Source organism: Arvicanthis niloticus, chromosome X, assembly GCF_011762505.2.
Source record: "Arvicanthis niloticus isolate mArvNil1 chromosome X, mArvNil1.pat.X, whole genome shotgun sequence".
Lineage (NCBI taxonomy): Eukaryota > Metazoa > Chordata > Mammalia > Rodentia > Muridae > Arvicanthis > Arvicanthis niloticus.
The window spans coordinates 99592180-99607018 of record NC_047679.1 but is presented as its reverse complement, the minus strand read 5'-3'; the positions used below and the strand labels follow the sequence as shown (position 1 = coordinate 99607018).

The 14839-nt window shown below is 40.7% G+C and overlaps 1 protein-coding gene across 1 annotated transcript; it reads right to left on the bottom strand.

Moving 5' to 3' along the window:
* Positions 1-4862: 4862 nt before the first annotated feature.
* On the bottom strand, positions 4863-6621 carry LOC117694038 (testis-expressed protein 13C-1-like). The gene is made up of 2 exons (XM_034484764.2): positions 5904-6621; positions 4863-4990 (listed from the first exon to the last, which is right to left on the bottom strand). Exons 1-2 carry the CDS (start codon positions 6511-6513, stop codon positions 4941-4943), a joined length of 660 nt encoding a protein of 219 aa, XP_034340655.1. The 5' UTR covers positions 6514-6621; the 3' UTR covers positions 4863-4940.
* Between the last annotated feature and the right edge of the window lie 8218 nt (positions 6622-14839).

Here is a 14839-nt window from a genome sequence, read left to right as displayed (position 1 = left end):
GGCAGAGTCACTTTTGTAATTTGCTCCTTTACCTATCCCAATACTAAGTAGGTAGCCTTGCTAAGCCTCATGGAATTTTTATCTTGTGACTAGTCTATGGTCTGACTGCTTTCTAGAATCATAAGCATCTTGGTAAGCTTACGTGTAGGAGAGAGTTGAGGATGTAGTTCCATTGGAACCTGAGATGCACAAGGCTCTGGATGACATTCCTCAGCTTCACATAACCCAGGACTGGTGAGCCATGTATAATCCCAACACTCAGTAGATGGAGGCAAGAGGCTCTGAGGGATCATCAGTTAGCTAGTGATTTCAAGACCAGTCTGGGCTACAAAGCCAGCCTAATGGACAGACAGATGGGAGAAGAGAAAGAGAGGCTGAATGGTAGGGGAGAGAGGAAGGAGGAGGGTGGAAAGATGGAAGAAAGAAAAGAAAGAAAAATTATGTTTGGGAGTGTGGGGACAAAGCCTTACAGGGCAGAAAAGCAAGAGAAACCACTTACAATATATTAGGAAACCCTAGTGTCTTGGGGTTTTACTGCTATGAACAGATAACATGACCAAGGCAACTCTTATAAGGACAACATTTAATGGGGCTAGATTACAGGTTTAGAGGTTCAGTCCATTATCATCAAGGTGGGAAGTAGTATCCAGGCAGGCATGATGCAGGAGGAGATAAGAGTTCTACATCTTCATCTGAAGGCTGCTAGCAGAATACTGGCTCCAGGCAGCTAGGATAGGGTCTTATAGCCCACACCTACAGTGACACACCTACTCCAACAGGGACACACCTTCTAATAGTGTCACTCCCTGGGCCAAGCATATACAAACCATCATATTCAACTCCCTGGCTCCATAGGCTTGTTCAAACATATGAGTCTATGGGGGACGTACCTAAACATAGCATAATAAAAATACATTTAGTCCAATTTCAAAAGTCCCCATAGTCTATAGCAGTCTCAATAATATTAAAAGTTCGAAGTTTAAAGTCTCTTCTGAGATTCACCCAAACACTTAGCTGTAATTCCCAAAGCAAGACAGGAAATCAGCTGGGCAAACTCCAAATTCTGCACCTCCCTGTCTGATGTCAAAGCAGTCTTAAGATCTCCAACTTCCTTTTCATCTTTGTTGACTGTAACAAACTTCCTTCTCTGGGACTGGTTCATTCTTTCTTAGCTGATTTCCTCAGCAGGTATCCCATGGCTCAGTCATCTCAAACATCTTGGGGTCTCCAAAGCAACTTCAATGTTACAGCTTCTTGTTCCAGTGTCTGGGATCCATACACGATCTTCTGGGCTCCTCCTAAGGGCTGGCATCACTTCACCAGCTCTGCTCTCTGTAGTACTCTAAGCTCAGGTCGATCTACTCCACTGCTTCTGCTGCTGCTTTTAGTTATTATCCCATAGTACTGGCATCTCCAATATACTGGGTTCTTGTGCTGCAACTAGGCTTCACCAATAGCCTCTCATAGGCTCTCTTCATGGTGCCAAGCCTCAAATCCTTTGCATGATCTCTTCAGTTCTGGGCCATCAACTACAACTAAGGCTACACCTTCACCAATGGCCTTCCATGACCTCTCACAGTGCCGAGCCTCAGCTGCTCTTCATGACCCCCTCATGCCTTCAAAACCAGTACAACCTGGGTGACTCTTGCACATTACCAAGTACAGTTGCAGCACGAGGTACAACCTTGGCTATCTCTGGATCACAGCCTCTTTGTGCTGTCAGAAAACACTTTCCAGAAGATTTCACCTCGGTAATCACCACTAATTTCTTAGCGTTAGCTAACCAGCTAGTCCTTTCTATTCTGGACGCAAAAGCTAGAGCTATGTGGGCAAAGCTGCCGAGTTCTGCTGCTTGCTGGGGCTGGAACATGGCCCCCTTGTCCTATTATCACCAGCTTTCTGTTTTTCAACTCCTTCCCTGCCTAAGCTTGGCTGTCCTGGAACTTGCTCTGTAGACTGATTTTGAACTCAGATCTGCATGCCTGTCTCCTAAGCACTGGGATTAAAGGTGTGGTCCACCAAGCCTGGGTTTAAGTTTGTTTTTTTTTTTTTTTTCACCTAGAACTTTCTCTGTTCTAGACTGGCCTTGAACTCAGAGAGCTGTTTGTCTTTGCCTCCTGGGGTTAAAGGCTTATACTACCTACCATATCTGGACCTTAAGGTCACTGCTCCCTTAATTCAATTTAATAACCTTGAACACAGGATTTAGCTCCATTTCACTTCCTGGTGCCCTTTTAATACTTGAATCATATATTTTATATTTTTCCTTTCTCAGCTTGCTATGCTTGTTTAAAGTGCTCTTCATGAGACTTAACCAGAGAACAAAGTCTATGATGGGTATTTCTGAGACTTACTTTGTCAGTGCAATTAATCTGAGTCTCTTAACCTTAGTTGCAGGCAGACTCTTCAGACAAGGGCAAGAAGTAGCCACATTCTTCACCAAAATATCACAAAAATAGTCGCTCTAGGCCATATATTGAAGTTCTTCTTACTGAAACCTCTTGGGCCAGGTCTGCACAGTTCAAATCACTCTCAGTAAAAAAGTCTTCCATATTCCTATGAGGATGGCTCATTAAGCCCCATTTAAAGCATTTCCACTGCTTTCCAAATCCAAAGTCCCCAAATCCACATTCTTCCAAACAAAAGCATGGTCAGGCCTATCACAGCAATACCCTAGTCCCTGGTACCAACTTCTGTCTTAGTTAAGGTTTTACTGCTGAGAAGAGACACCATGACGAAGGCAACTCTTATAAGGACAAAATTTAATTGGGTCTAACTTACAGGTTCAGAAGTTCAGTCCATTATAATCAAGGTGGGAGCATGGCATCTAGGCAGGTACAGTTCAGGAGGAGCTGAGACTTCTACATCTTCTTCTGAAGGCTGCTAGCAGAATACTGACTTCCAGACAGCTAGGATGTGGGTCTTAAAGTCCATACCCACAGTGACACACCTACTCCAACAGGACCACACCTTCTAAGCATGCTGCTCTCTGGGTCAAGCATATACAAAGCATCACACATAGAGAACCTCAGGAAAATGATCCTACAAAAGGATCTTAGACCCCCAGATATCAGGGCAGAAATACCTCACTCTCCTAGCTCAGGAATAGATATACCCACTTTCAAAGGCCCATGCAGTACCAGATAGTGAGGGTACCTTACAATCATCACAAGAAGAGCAGCATTCCAATAGGAAATGAGACTGAACTTTACCTAGTTGGGATGGGAGGAAAGTGAGGATTGGAGCTGCCACATCTAAACAAATCCCTGAAATACAAACTACCCAGAACACATACCAGGCAACTCTACTCTCTATTACTAATTAACAGAAAAACTCTGACAAAAGTGGCTCCTGGTTAGCTGGGCAGGATCCTTCCAGGAACTTACGAACGCTTGTGGTTCAAACTGAAGTTGGATTTAACCTCTCAGGCCTAGCTCCACTCTGGCTCCTCCATGCCTTGCAGCCGTTGGTTCAGAGGAGTAGAAATCCTGGAAACTCCACACCTACTGGAAGAGGAGTCCACAAACCTACTCCCCACACATCAGTTCTATTTAAAACGTAATTAATCCCCACAAGGAGGCACCATCAATGTGGAGTGCCGTGGTGACCCTGATGTTTTTCATTCACTTCTGACAGGACAGGGGCTTGGGATGGGGGCAGTTCAGGGTTGTGAAGAGTTAACACTCCTCTAACTACTTTCTTCAAGACAACCCAGTGATTTTTCTCTACTGGGCTGGTGGGAAGCCAGGAAAACACCTATGACCTTCAAGAGATGAAATGGTCAGAGGATCAGAAAAGCCCTACCTACAGTTTTACAAGATCACCTTCCCGGTCTTTGCCACTGCTCATATCTGTCTAACTTGCAACTAAGACAACAGACAGTTTGATCACTCAAATCGGTCAGTGAAGATCTCTTTCATGCTGTCCCCAATACTGATTGCAAAAATGGACCCAGATATTCTTTCTGTTGTTTTACTCAGGACCACACTATATGCAAGAGAGAAAACACTTCTGATCTAATCTGTATTCCAAATGCTAATTATTGTCATCTAGATAACCTAACCAAGAAGGATTATGATGTATATCAGTTAATAGAGCATATAGTTCCAACTCTTAGCAAACCCCAAGCAATCAATAACTATTTGTTTTTATGAATTACATGAAATGTATCAAATTTGCTATTAATACTGTAGCCCTCAGCAGGAGGAGGGGGAATGGGATAGGGGGTTCCTGGTGGGGGGGAATGGGGAAAGGGGATTACATCTGAAATATAAATAAAATATCCAATAAAAATTTAAAAATAAAAATAGTGAGTACTATACAACCCCTCCAAAATACTATAGCCCTCTAAAATGTTCAGTTATCAAGTTAATCCCTTGAAAAAGGGAGATATGAAATTTTAGCAAGTCTATTTTGTTCTTTGGTGTTCCCCATATAAAAGTCTCTTAATGTTGCTACCCCCCAAATTACAGAAATGTATCTTGATTTCTTTTTTCATGTGAGTTTGTCCAAAGGCTGCTTTTTATGCAGGACAAAGGATACCATGAGCCATGCTGTGTCTGAAATTATGTTCCCTATTATTATCTAACCAACCTTACAAAAGGGATTATAATGTGCATACTAGATAAAAATAGGTTGTAGTTTCTATCATGTGTCAATTTTTCAGTAACCATTCAGTGGACCAATGAATGCAATTCAATGAATTTGTGATGTTCTCTAACATTTTACATTGGCCTGTGAATCCCTTTGAACGCTGCAATGTCAATGGATTAAGTTATAACAAAATCTGTATGCTTTTCTCCCCTAAAATATATACCCAGACATTTCTCCAATTCCTTCACTTTTTTTTTTTTTTTTTTTTTTTTTTTTTTTTTTGTAGCAGCAAGTAGCTGAGATTTTACTGAGGCGGAGATTGGTTTTGAAAGTCATTTCACGAAGATTCACACATTGGAAGCTGGGAATTCTTCAGCCTCATGCAAAGTATCTAGAACTTAGAGACACAAAGAATAGCACCAGTGAATGTTATAAAAAACAAATTAAAGAATCACTACAGTAAAGCAATAGCATTCTCAAAGAAAAAGCAACGTATCCAGAACACACTGCCTCTTACGTTTTAAAAGCATAGCTATGCCCTGCAGAAGATTTGGTGTCATGCAAGAAGGAAGTTAAGGAGAGTACAGAAAAAGAAAGAGAATGTTCCATAACATCAGCTTCTTTCCTGTTTTAACTAAATGCATAGAAGTCAACTACTGTCCAGTTGTAAATGTACCTGCAACTGGAAATGTTTTCCTTTTAAAGATAAATGGACATATTCAGTAGAATTTCATCCTTCTCAAAACCAATGCAAATTATATACACATATATACATACATAATTGAATCTGCAGAAAGATATCCATATATGCAACTAGATTTACTATGTTAGTTGCAGATTAAGGATATAGCTTGCTGGTGGAGTACTGTTGGAGCATTTGTGAGGCCTTGGGTTAGATCCCTTAGCACAGCAAACAAAGAAGCCCAGAGGTTATTGCTTGGTAGTAGAATAGCGAAAAGCTTTTACTTGAGTTTTCAAATATTCTATGATGTAAATACAAGAAAAACAGGCAAGGGGCCCCGAGAAATGATTTTATCCCCCCCCCAAATTCAGTGAGAAGCTTGTTTGGGGTTAAGGCTTCCCAGCTCCCCTGGTTACATCTAGATTTGTTTTTGTCCATGAATTTGGTTACTCAGGCCTGGGCACAGGGATCCCGCAGCAGCGAGTGAGCTAGTGGGTCCAGATCCTTCCTTCCCTTCTGAGAGTACTCTGGATGGGGGAGGGGATGCCATTGGGAACAACATAGAGAAAACTCTGACATAGAGAGGACTGTGGGGCCTTGGCTTAAGGACTAGAGGATCTTAGCATACCTGTTAGAGATGCCAGCTGGGCTTTCTTCTGGGACACTGCACACTGCCCATTCTGCAAGCCCGCGTCAAGAGCCTCTCTATTTTCTTTGACATTTAGAGGCCTTGGTGGAATACCCGGATAATCAGCATCTTGGTACTCGGCGAGGAGTTGCTGTGACAGCTCGAACTCTACTAGCCTCCTTTGTAACATATCGCGTTCTAGTATCACCTGCTTCAGGTTGTCTTTTGCACTGCGAAGCTCAGAGACCACTTCATCACGTTCCTCACGCAGCCGTTGCAGGTCTGTGGCCAAAGTCCAGGTGGCTGCCTCATGCTCTTCTACCTGATCGTGTAGCTGCTGCACACGGCGTAACTGCTTTTCTCGTTGCCTCACAGCCACCCTCACTCCTAGGGCCAGAGCACTCCAGGCACAGGCCCTCTTGATGGAACGCGGTACATGGGTATCAACAACGACAGACTTCAGGCCATCTTCTATATCCTTCCAGGGCCGTGAACGGAAGGTCAGGTAGAAGCCAGGGCCACCTCCGTTTCTTGTCACCTCTTCATTGATGAACAGGACCACTTCGCAGTGGCGGAAACCACTCTTGGGGTCATCAATGTCCACGGCCATAATCAAACCTGCTCTAAGTAGTGGACTGCAATGGGCTCACCCGTCAACTCCCCGCCTTGTCCAGTCCTAGGTCCTAGCGCCTCCCTTCTTCCTCCCCCTCTTTACACTGAAGCCCTGAAGTCACAGGGCCATTCACACCAACTCCTCCCACGCAAGAGATTAACATGCCACGTCATAGACAATGGGCTATGAGACCTGCAGCATGGCCTGCTTGGACCAAAATGCAGTGGGAGAGATATTTCTTGCTTGTCTGTCAAGTTGCGTATCCGCTCTTTAAAGTACACCATGGCAGTACAACTGTCCTGGGAATAGCAGTGAGTCCATAGTTTCCTGAGAGCTACTGAAAGGTTGCACCCTATCTGGCATGGAAGGTTTTCCTCTTTCTTCCTTTTCTTCTCCTCCTTCCTCCTCCCCCTCTTTCTTCTTCCTTTCCTCCTCCTTCCCTTTCCTTCCTTAATCCCCTCCTTCTTTTCCCCTTCTTTCTTCCCATCTTCCATTTTTTTAAAGACCACATCTCCCTGTAAAGCCCATATTGAACTTTCAATTCATCTGCTACCATCTTCTGATTGCTGAGATCTATAGTGATGCCATACAGATGGGATTTGACAAGAATTTCCAACCTGGAATAGGAGAACATGGATGCTTAATGAGTCAGCTCCCTGTCCCATAACTCTCTTTCTGTAACAAAATTTTTTCGAAGTGCTAAGTTCCCCAAATCAAACATGAGTGACAGAACTCCCTCAGTTTCCCTTTTAAACACCTAATCTTATTCTAGATGCCAGGAATTTCTATTCTGTTTTCTCTGGGTTTTTATCGTTGTTTATCTGTCTGTCCTATTTGTCAAGACAGGATCTTGCTACATAGCTCAGGTTGGTCTTAAACTGACTACCGATCCTCCCCTGTGCCAGGATTATTGGTCTGCACCCCCAATGACTTTCCTTGATAATCTTAGGATATTTCATTACCAGTTTCCCCTGCATAGCTCCTCTCTCTTCTGCTACTGGATAACTTATTCAATATAGTAAAGCTGGTCAAGTTCCTAAGTTCCTTCTTCCTGCTTAAACATATTTTTCTGGTCCCATGTCTTGTATTGGTCAACACCACCCTACTGTCCCATCAACAGTCAATGCTACACTTTGGATTTCATTCCCAAAACTTTAGTGACAATTCCAAAGGCTGGCAGCAGTTTCTACCTTACTATGAAAGTTGTTTGGCAGGTGGTTTTTCTGTGATGTTTCAGCACAGTATGGTTCTGTTGACTATGCTTTCTTTGAGATTCCACATTGGCTTAGGTTTTCTTTTGACCTTTTACAAAAGGTTTATATCTGTTTTATAGGTACCGTGTTAGGTGTGGCTGGAGAGATGACTTAGCAGTTAAGAGTACTGGCTTCTCTTCCAGAGTACCTGGGTTTGATTCCCAGGATCCACATGCTGGCCCCCAATTGGATCAGTCCAGTTCAGGGAATCCAAGCCATGCTGTATGGCTTCCCTGGACACCAGGCGTACATGTGGTACACAAGTATACATACAATCAAAACTTCTATCTGCAGAAAGTTTTTTAAAATAAAAGTTTTAAAATAAGAATTATGCATATGCATGTGTGTCTTTATGGAGTGTATGTGATTATATGTACAGTTGCCCATAGAGACCAGAAGAGGGCAATGGATCCCTTAGAACTGGAGTTACAGGAGGTTGTGAGAGTGACGATAGATGGGAGCTGGAAACTATCCTCTTAACTGCTGAACCATCCATCCAGCTCTGATTTTGGCATTAGAAAGTCACTTTATTTATTTGGTGTGCATGTATGTTTTTTTTGAACATGTTTCTACATGTACTATGGCATGCATGTAGAGGCCAGCAGAAAATGTTCCAAAGTTAATTCTATCCTTCTTCTATATGGGGCCTTACAATTGCACTCAGATCATTTATCAGGACTTGTTAGCAGGCACCTTTACCTGCTAAGCCATCTCATTGGTCTACCTTTTGGCATTTTTATTAGCATATATCAATTGTACAAAACAACGAACTATAGGGCCAGCAGTGGTGGTCCCCACCCTTAATTCCAGCACTTGAGAGGCAGAGGTAGGTAGAGGTGGGTGGATCCTACTGAGTTCAAAGCCACCTTGATCTTCATAGTGAGGTCCAAGATAGCTAGGGCTATTTAGTAAGACCCTGTTAACAAAACAAACAACAACAAACCAAATTAATAGGTATTTTGCTTTTTTTGTCTTTCAAGACAGGATTTCTCTGTATGTATCCATGGCTGCCCTAAAAGTCCCTCTGTAGATCAGGCTGGCCTTGAACTCAGAGAGATCTGCCTGCCTCTGCCTCCCAAATGCTGAGATTAAAGGCATGTGCCACCCCTACCTCAGTTGAAATTAATGGGTTTTATTGTGACATTTTTATACATGTATATATGTGTTTTGGTTATAGTCACTTCTCTTACACACAGACACTACCTCCTTGTCCCCTTCCTTCTCCCAAATAGTCATTGTGGTTTGTTCTGATGTATCCCCCTTGCAACTACCTCCCAGTGCTTCCTCCTTCTCTTTGGCCACTTTCAAATTCCTCACACTTCTGCTTTCATGTCACATGTATTCCATTACTCTTACACACAGACACTACCTCCTTGTCCCCTTCCTTCTCCCAAATAGTCATTGTGGTTTGTTCTGATGTATCCCCCTTGCAACTACCTCCCAGTGCTTCCTCCTTCTCTTTGGCCACTTTCAAATTCCTCACACTTCTGCTTTCATGTCACATGTATTCCATTACTCTCTCTCTGACTTAAGATAGCTTGTAGTCTCCTATATCTACACTTAGATATTACTTTAAATCTAAGTTCTACATATGAGCGGAGACCTATGATATTTGTCTTTCTAACTTGCATAATTTATGTTAATGATTTCTAAGTCAATCCATTTTCTTGCAAAAGCTATGATTTCACTTTTCATTCTGGCTGAATAAAATTCCAATGTGTATATGTACCATGCTTTATTTATTTACTTATTTTTATTTGTATTTATTTTATCTGTTGATGGAAATATAGACTGGTTGCATTTCTTAGCTGCCATGAATACAGCACTAAGTATCCTTATGGTATATGTTGACAGACTCCTTCAAGCATATTCCCAATAGTGGTCTAGATAGGTCACGTGGTAGTTCTATTTTTAGTTTTTTTTTTTTTTGAGGAACCTTTATACTAATTTCCATAGTAGCTTCACAAGTTTATATCCCCACCAACAGTGTATAAGAATTCCTCTTATCCCACATCCTTGCCAGTAGTTCTCATTAGTTTTCTTGATGACAGCCTTTCTATCTGGGCTTAGAAGGAATCTCAAAGTAGTTTTAAATTGCATTTTTATGATGACTAATGAGGATGAGATTTTTTCAAGTATTTATTGGCCATTTGCATTTTTCTTTTGAGAGCTCTCTATTCAGTTCATCAGTGCTTATAATGATTGGATGATTTCTTTTTGCTGCTTAATATTGTGGCTCTCTTTGTAGTCTAGTTATTCATCATCATTGGGCTCTTTCTTCTCCAAGTGTGGAGACCAGAGGAGAGGCTGTGTTTAGCTTTTACCTGGGTTCCGGGGATCCAAACTCAGGTTGCTGAGTTTGCACTTCAAGTACTCTTACCCACAGATGCATCTCTCTCTGAGATATAATTTGAGATCGGTATGATGGTACCTTCAGTATCACTCATTGTTTTTAGGATTACGCAAGTTCTTTCCTTAAAGTGGCATTTTACTGACATTTTGATAGAGATTATATCGAACTTGTATCTTGCTTTAAGTAATATAGCCATTTTCACAACATGAATTCTGTCAATCCATGAGTATGGGAGGTCTTATCTTCTAGTGTCTTCTTAAGTTTATTTTTTCATTATGTTAATGTTTTCACTGTAGAGGTATTTTACCTCTTTGCCTAAGTTTATTACTTAGGTGTATGTATGTATGTATGTATCTTTGTTTTTTCAAGACAAGGTTTCACTATGTAGTCCTGGCTGTCCTGGAACTTGCTGTGAAGATCAGGCTGGCCTCAAACTTAGAGATCCACCTGCTTCTACCTCACAAGTGCTAGGATTAAAGGCTTGTGCCACCACCACCTAGAAAATATTTATTTTTAAGCTATTGTGAATGGCATTTCCCCTATTATTTTTTTCTTGCCAAATTTATTTTTGCATGGTACAGTTGATTTGTATCCTATTAGTTTGATAAAAATGTTTATCAGTTCTGGAAATAAAATAATATTAGAGTGAAAAAAGTAAGGAACTCTCAAACAAATACCCTATTGATATACCCCAAGGGCTTAGAAAATAAGTATAATACAAACAAAAATGAGTATAATATAACAATGGTCACAGTTTCGTTGCCATTTAGTATAATGTTGGCTACAGGTTGATCACATACCTTTGCCTTCATTATTTTGAGGTACATTCCCTCTATTCCTTGATTGTTTTTAGGGCTTTTATCATGAAGAAATGGATGTCAAATTTTCTTGAAGATCTTTGGCACATTAGATGAGATTATCACTTAGTTCCTGCCATTAATTCTGTTTTTATATTATATTACAGTTCTATTTTGCTTATGTTAAGTCAAACTTGTATTCCTAGAATGAAAACAGTTCATCTATGGTGTATTCATCTTCTTGAAGTTCATCTTCTTAATGTATTTTGGAATACAGATTATGAAACATGTATTTAGAATCTTTGCATCTATGTTCATCAGGAAAATCGGCCTATACTTTTCTCTTTTGTGTGTGTGTCTCTATGCAGTGTGGTTTTGCAGAATGAGTTATATAGTATTCATTGACTTTGTATTTTATGGAACAGGTTGAGCAACATTGGTGTTGGCTTTTTAATGGTTTGAAAGAATCTTGCAGTGAATCTGTCTGTAGGTCTTTACTTTGTTTAGAGAACTTTTATTGGTACTTTAACCCTGTTTTTTATTTTAGGCATGTTTAAGTTGTTTAAATCATCTTGACTTAGTTTTGGTATGTCATAGGTCTTTAGGAATCTATCCATTTCATCTAGTCTAGATTTTTGGAATAGAATTTTTCCAAGTATTTCCCAACAAGTCTTTAGGTTTCATTGGAGTTTGTTTTTATAATAACACCCATTTCTTCTGTAATTTTATTAATTCAGATCTTTTTTTTGGGGGGGGACTTAATTTGGCTAGGGATTTCCCAATCTTTTTTCTCTTAAAAGCCAGCTTTTTGTTTGATTGAGCCTATATATTATTTCTAGTCCATATTTTTACTAACTTTTATGTTGATCTTTATTTTTTCTTTTGCTCCCTACTTCTTTGGGGTTTGTATTATGCTCATTTTCTAAGACCATGGGGTATAACAATATGATATTTATTTGGGAATTCTTTACTTTTTTTTCTTTTTACTCTGAAATCATTTTATCTCCAGAGCTCACAGACAAAGAAAATAGTCTGAGAAACATATGTGACCACTTGTCTTTGTTAGAGTTTTACTATTGTGAACAGACACCATGATCAAGGCAAGTCTTATAAATGACAACATTTAATTGGGGCTGGCTTACAGGTTCAGAGGTTCAATCCATTATCATCAAGGTGGGAGCATGGCAGCATATAGGAGGGCATAATGCAGGAGGAGCTGGGAGTTCTATATCTTTATCTGAAGGAAGCCAGGAACAGATTAGGCATCCTTAGGCAGCTAGAAGGATGGTCTCCAAGCCCACTCCCACAGTGACACAATTTCTCCAACAAGACCACACCTTCTAATAATGTCACTCCCTGGGACAAGCATATGCAAACCATTACACCACTGGATACAATCTTGAACCTACTGCTTTTTAAAAAAGATTTATTTTTTTATGTATATGAGTACACTGTAGCTGTCTTCAGACACAGCAGAAGAGGGCATCAGATCCCATTACAGATGGTTGTGAGCCACCATGTGGTTGCTGGGAAATGAACTCAGGACCTCTGGAAGAGCAGTCAGTGCTCTTAACTGCTGAGCCATCTCTTCAGCCCAAACCTACTGCTTTTTAACATAATCTAACTCTATTAGAAGATTTAACATAAATATTTATTAGTACTAATTTTTATACACATAGTAGTTGGAGATGGGGTCCTTGGAAGAAAATTTGATTTATATGAGATCATGCATGTGAGATTATCATGATAGGAATCACTGCCCTTTTGAGAAGAAAGCAGAAACAGGGAACTTCCTTTCTTTATTTGACAACTGGGAGAAAGAAATGTCTTTCTGGGATGCTTTGTTACAGCAGCACAAACTGAGACATTGATATTAGATGGACAGATCTAACAATTTACTTTAGATAAGGAAGCAGATTTTGCCTCTGGCCCATTTCTGTGTACAACTTTACATTTTTGCTTTTAAAGTAGAGTTTGTGGTAAAAATTTTGCTTCACATTTATTTGAAGAGTAAATGGAGAGTAAATTTGTTACCTACTACGTTTCCCTTTTCTATAGGAAAGACAGTTTGGGCCAGATAGGCATGATCTGGCATCAGCATTGACTTGCAGTGTACTGAATTTCAGTGAGTCTAGGAAGAAGTAAAATGGCCTGGCAGTCCCAGTTCTAAGCATTGGAAAGAAGTAGCTTGGTGTTCCTGTGGGACTCCTAACAGTGGGAGTAGGAGTGTCTCTAACTATTTTGTCTGCTCTTGGGACCCTTCTTCTCCTATAGGGTTGCCTCATCCAGCATTGATATGAGGGTTTAGGCCTTGCCTTATTGTATCTTGTTATGCTGTATTTGGTTGATATCTCTGAGAGGACTGCATTTTTATAGAAGGGACACAGAGGAGGAGTGAATCTGGGGGAGAGGGGAGGTGGATGGGAGACTGGAGGAGTAGAGGGAAGGGAAACTATGGTCGGGATGGACTGTATGAGAGAAAATTAGATACAAAGAAAAAAGAAAAAGAACCTATTGAGTCCAATTAGTGTTGCCCACAATTACTTGGGTGTAGAAGGTCTGCCTGTGGCTACCAGGGGCTTTATCCTTGAAGAAAATTGACCTTTCTCTTCTCTGAAAGCCATGGACTTCCTATAGCTTTTCAACTAGGAATAAGACCTTATGACTCCCCTCTCCATCATCTTGAAATGTTTAGATTGTTCTTGTGAAGGTCTTGTGTAGACAACCATAGCTATTTAGGAGTGCAACTACACAAGAAGACAGTTTTGAAGCTTACTGTCCATAAACTCTGGATCTTAAAATCTTTATGCCCCCTCTTCTGTGATGTTCCCTGAGCTTTATGGGAAGGAGCTCTGATATAGATGCCCCATTTGGGGATGAGTTCCCCAGTCTCTTATCCCATGAACTTTAATAATTTGGGTTCTCCATACTAATTTCCCTCACTGCCAAACCAAACCAAACCAAACCAAACCAAACCAAACCAAACCAAACCAACTCAACCCAACCCTACCCAACCCCAAACAAAAGGGTTGAGCTAGGCTAATGTATGTCTATGAAGCAGAATAATAATATTAGATTCTCCCCTAGGGTCTATCACCTCTCTAGCCAAGGATTTTTTTTTTTGACATATCTATCCTACTAGGCATGATTTCTTCTGTTGATCAGGGCCTCAAATCCAGACAGTCAGCTCTTGGCTACCTATGTTCAAGATATCCGTGTTACCATTATTATACAATGGGATATATCTTTCCAGGTGAGTTGTTACTGTAGTTCATAGGGTTCACTGCTGAGTAATAAGACTTGGTGATTTTTCTTTCCTAGATGCCTGCCTAGCAGCTTATGGCACTATGAAAGCTAGCCAGCAGGAAAGAAGCTTCCAATTAATTATCAGCTTGATTTCTCCATGTCCTATGACCAAAGTTAGTGATGTGTTTACCAATAGGGTCTTACTGTCAGGTTCCGGTGGGTAACCAAGCAATAATCTGTATTAAAAAGCAGACTTGCTTTCTCTCTATTTTTCCCCAAAATAGGGTTTCTCTGTGTAGTCCTGGCTATCCTGGAACTCACTCTGTAGACCAGGCTGGCTGCCTCTGTTTCTGCCTTCTGAGTTCTGGGATTAAAGGTGCCTGCCACCACAGCTTGGCTCTCTCTAATTTGTTCATACAGGTATTCATAGCTACAAAACTTTCTTCTTAGAATTGCTATAGTTGTGTACCAAAGGTTTTGGTAAATTGTATTTTATTTTCTTCTTCTTTTTAAGTTAGAAAATATTTAAAAAGCATTTCTTTATTTTGAGTTGTGTGTTGGTGCACATATGTGTGTGGAGGTCTGAGGAAAAGTTACAGGAGTTGTCCATTTCTTTTACCACGTGAGCTCTGGGGATCAAGTTCAGGTTGTTAGGCGAGAAAGCAAATACCTTT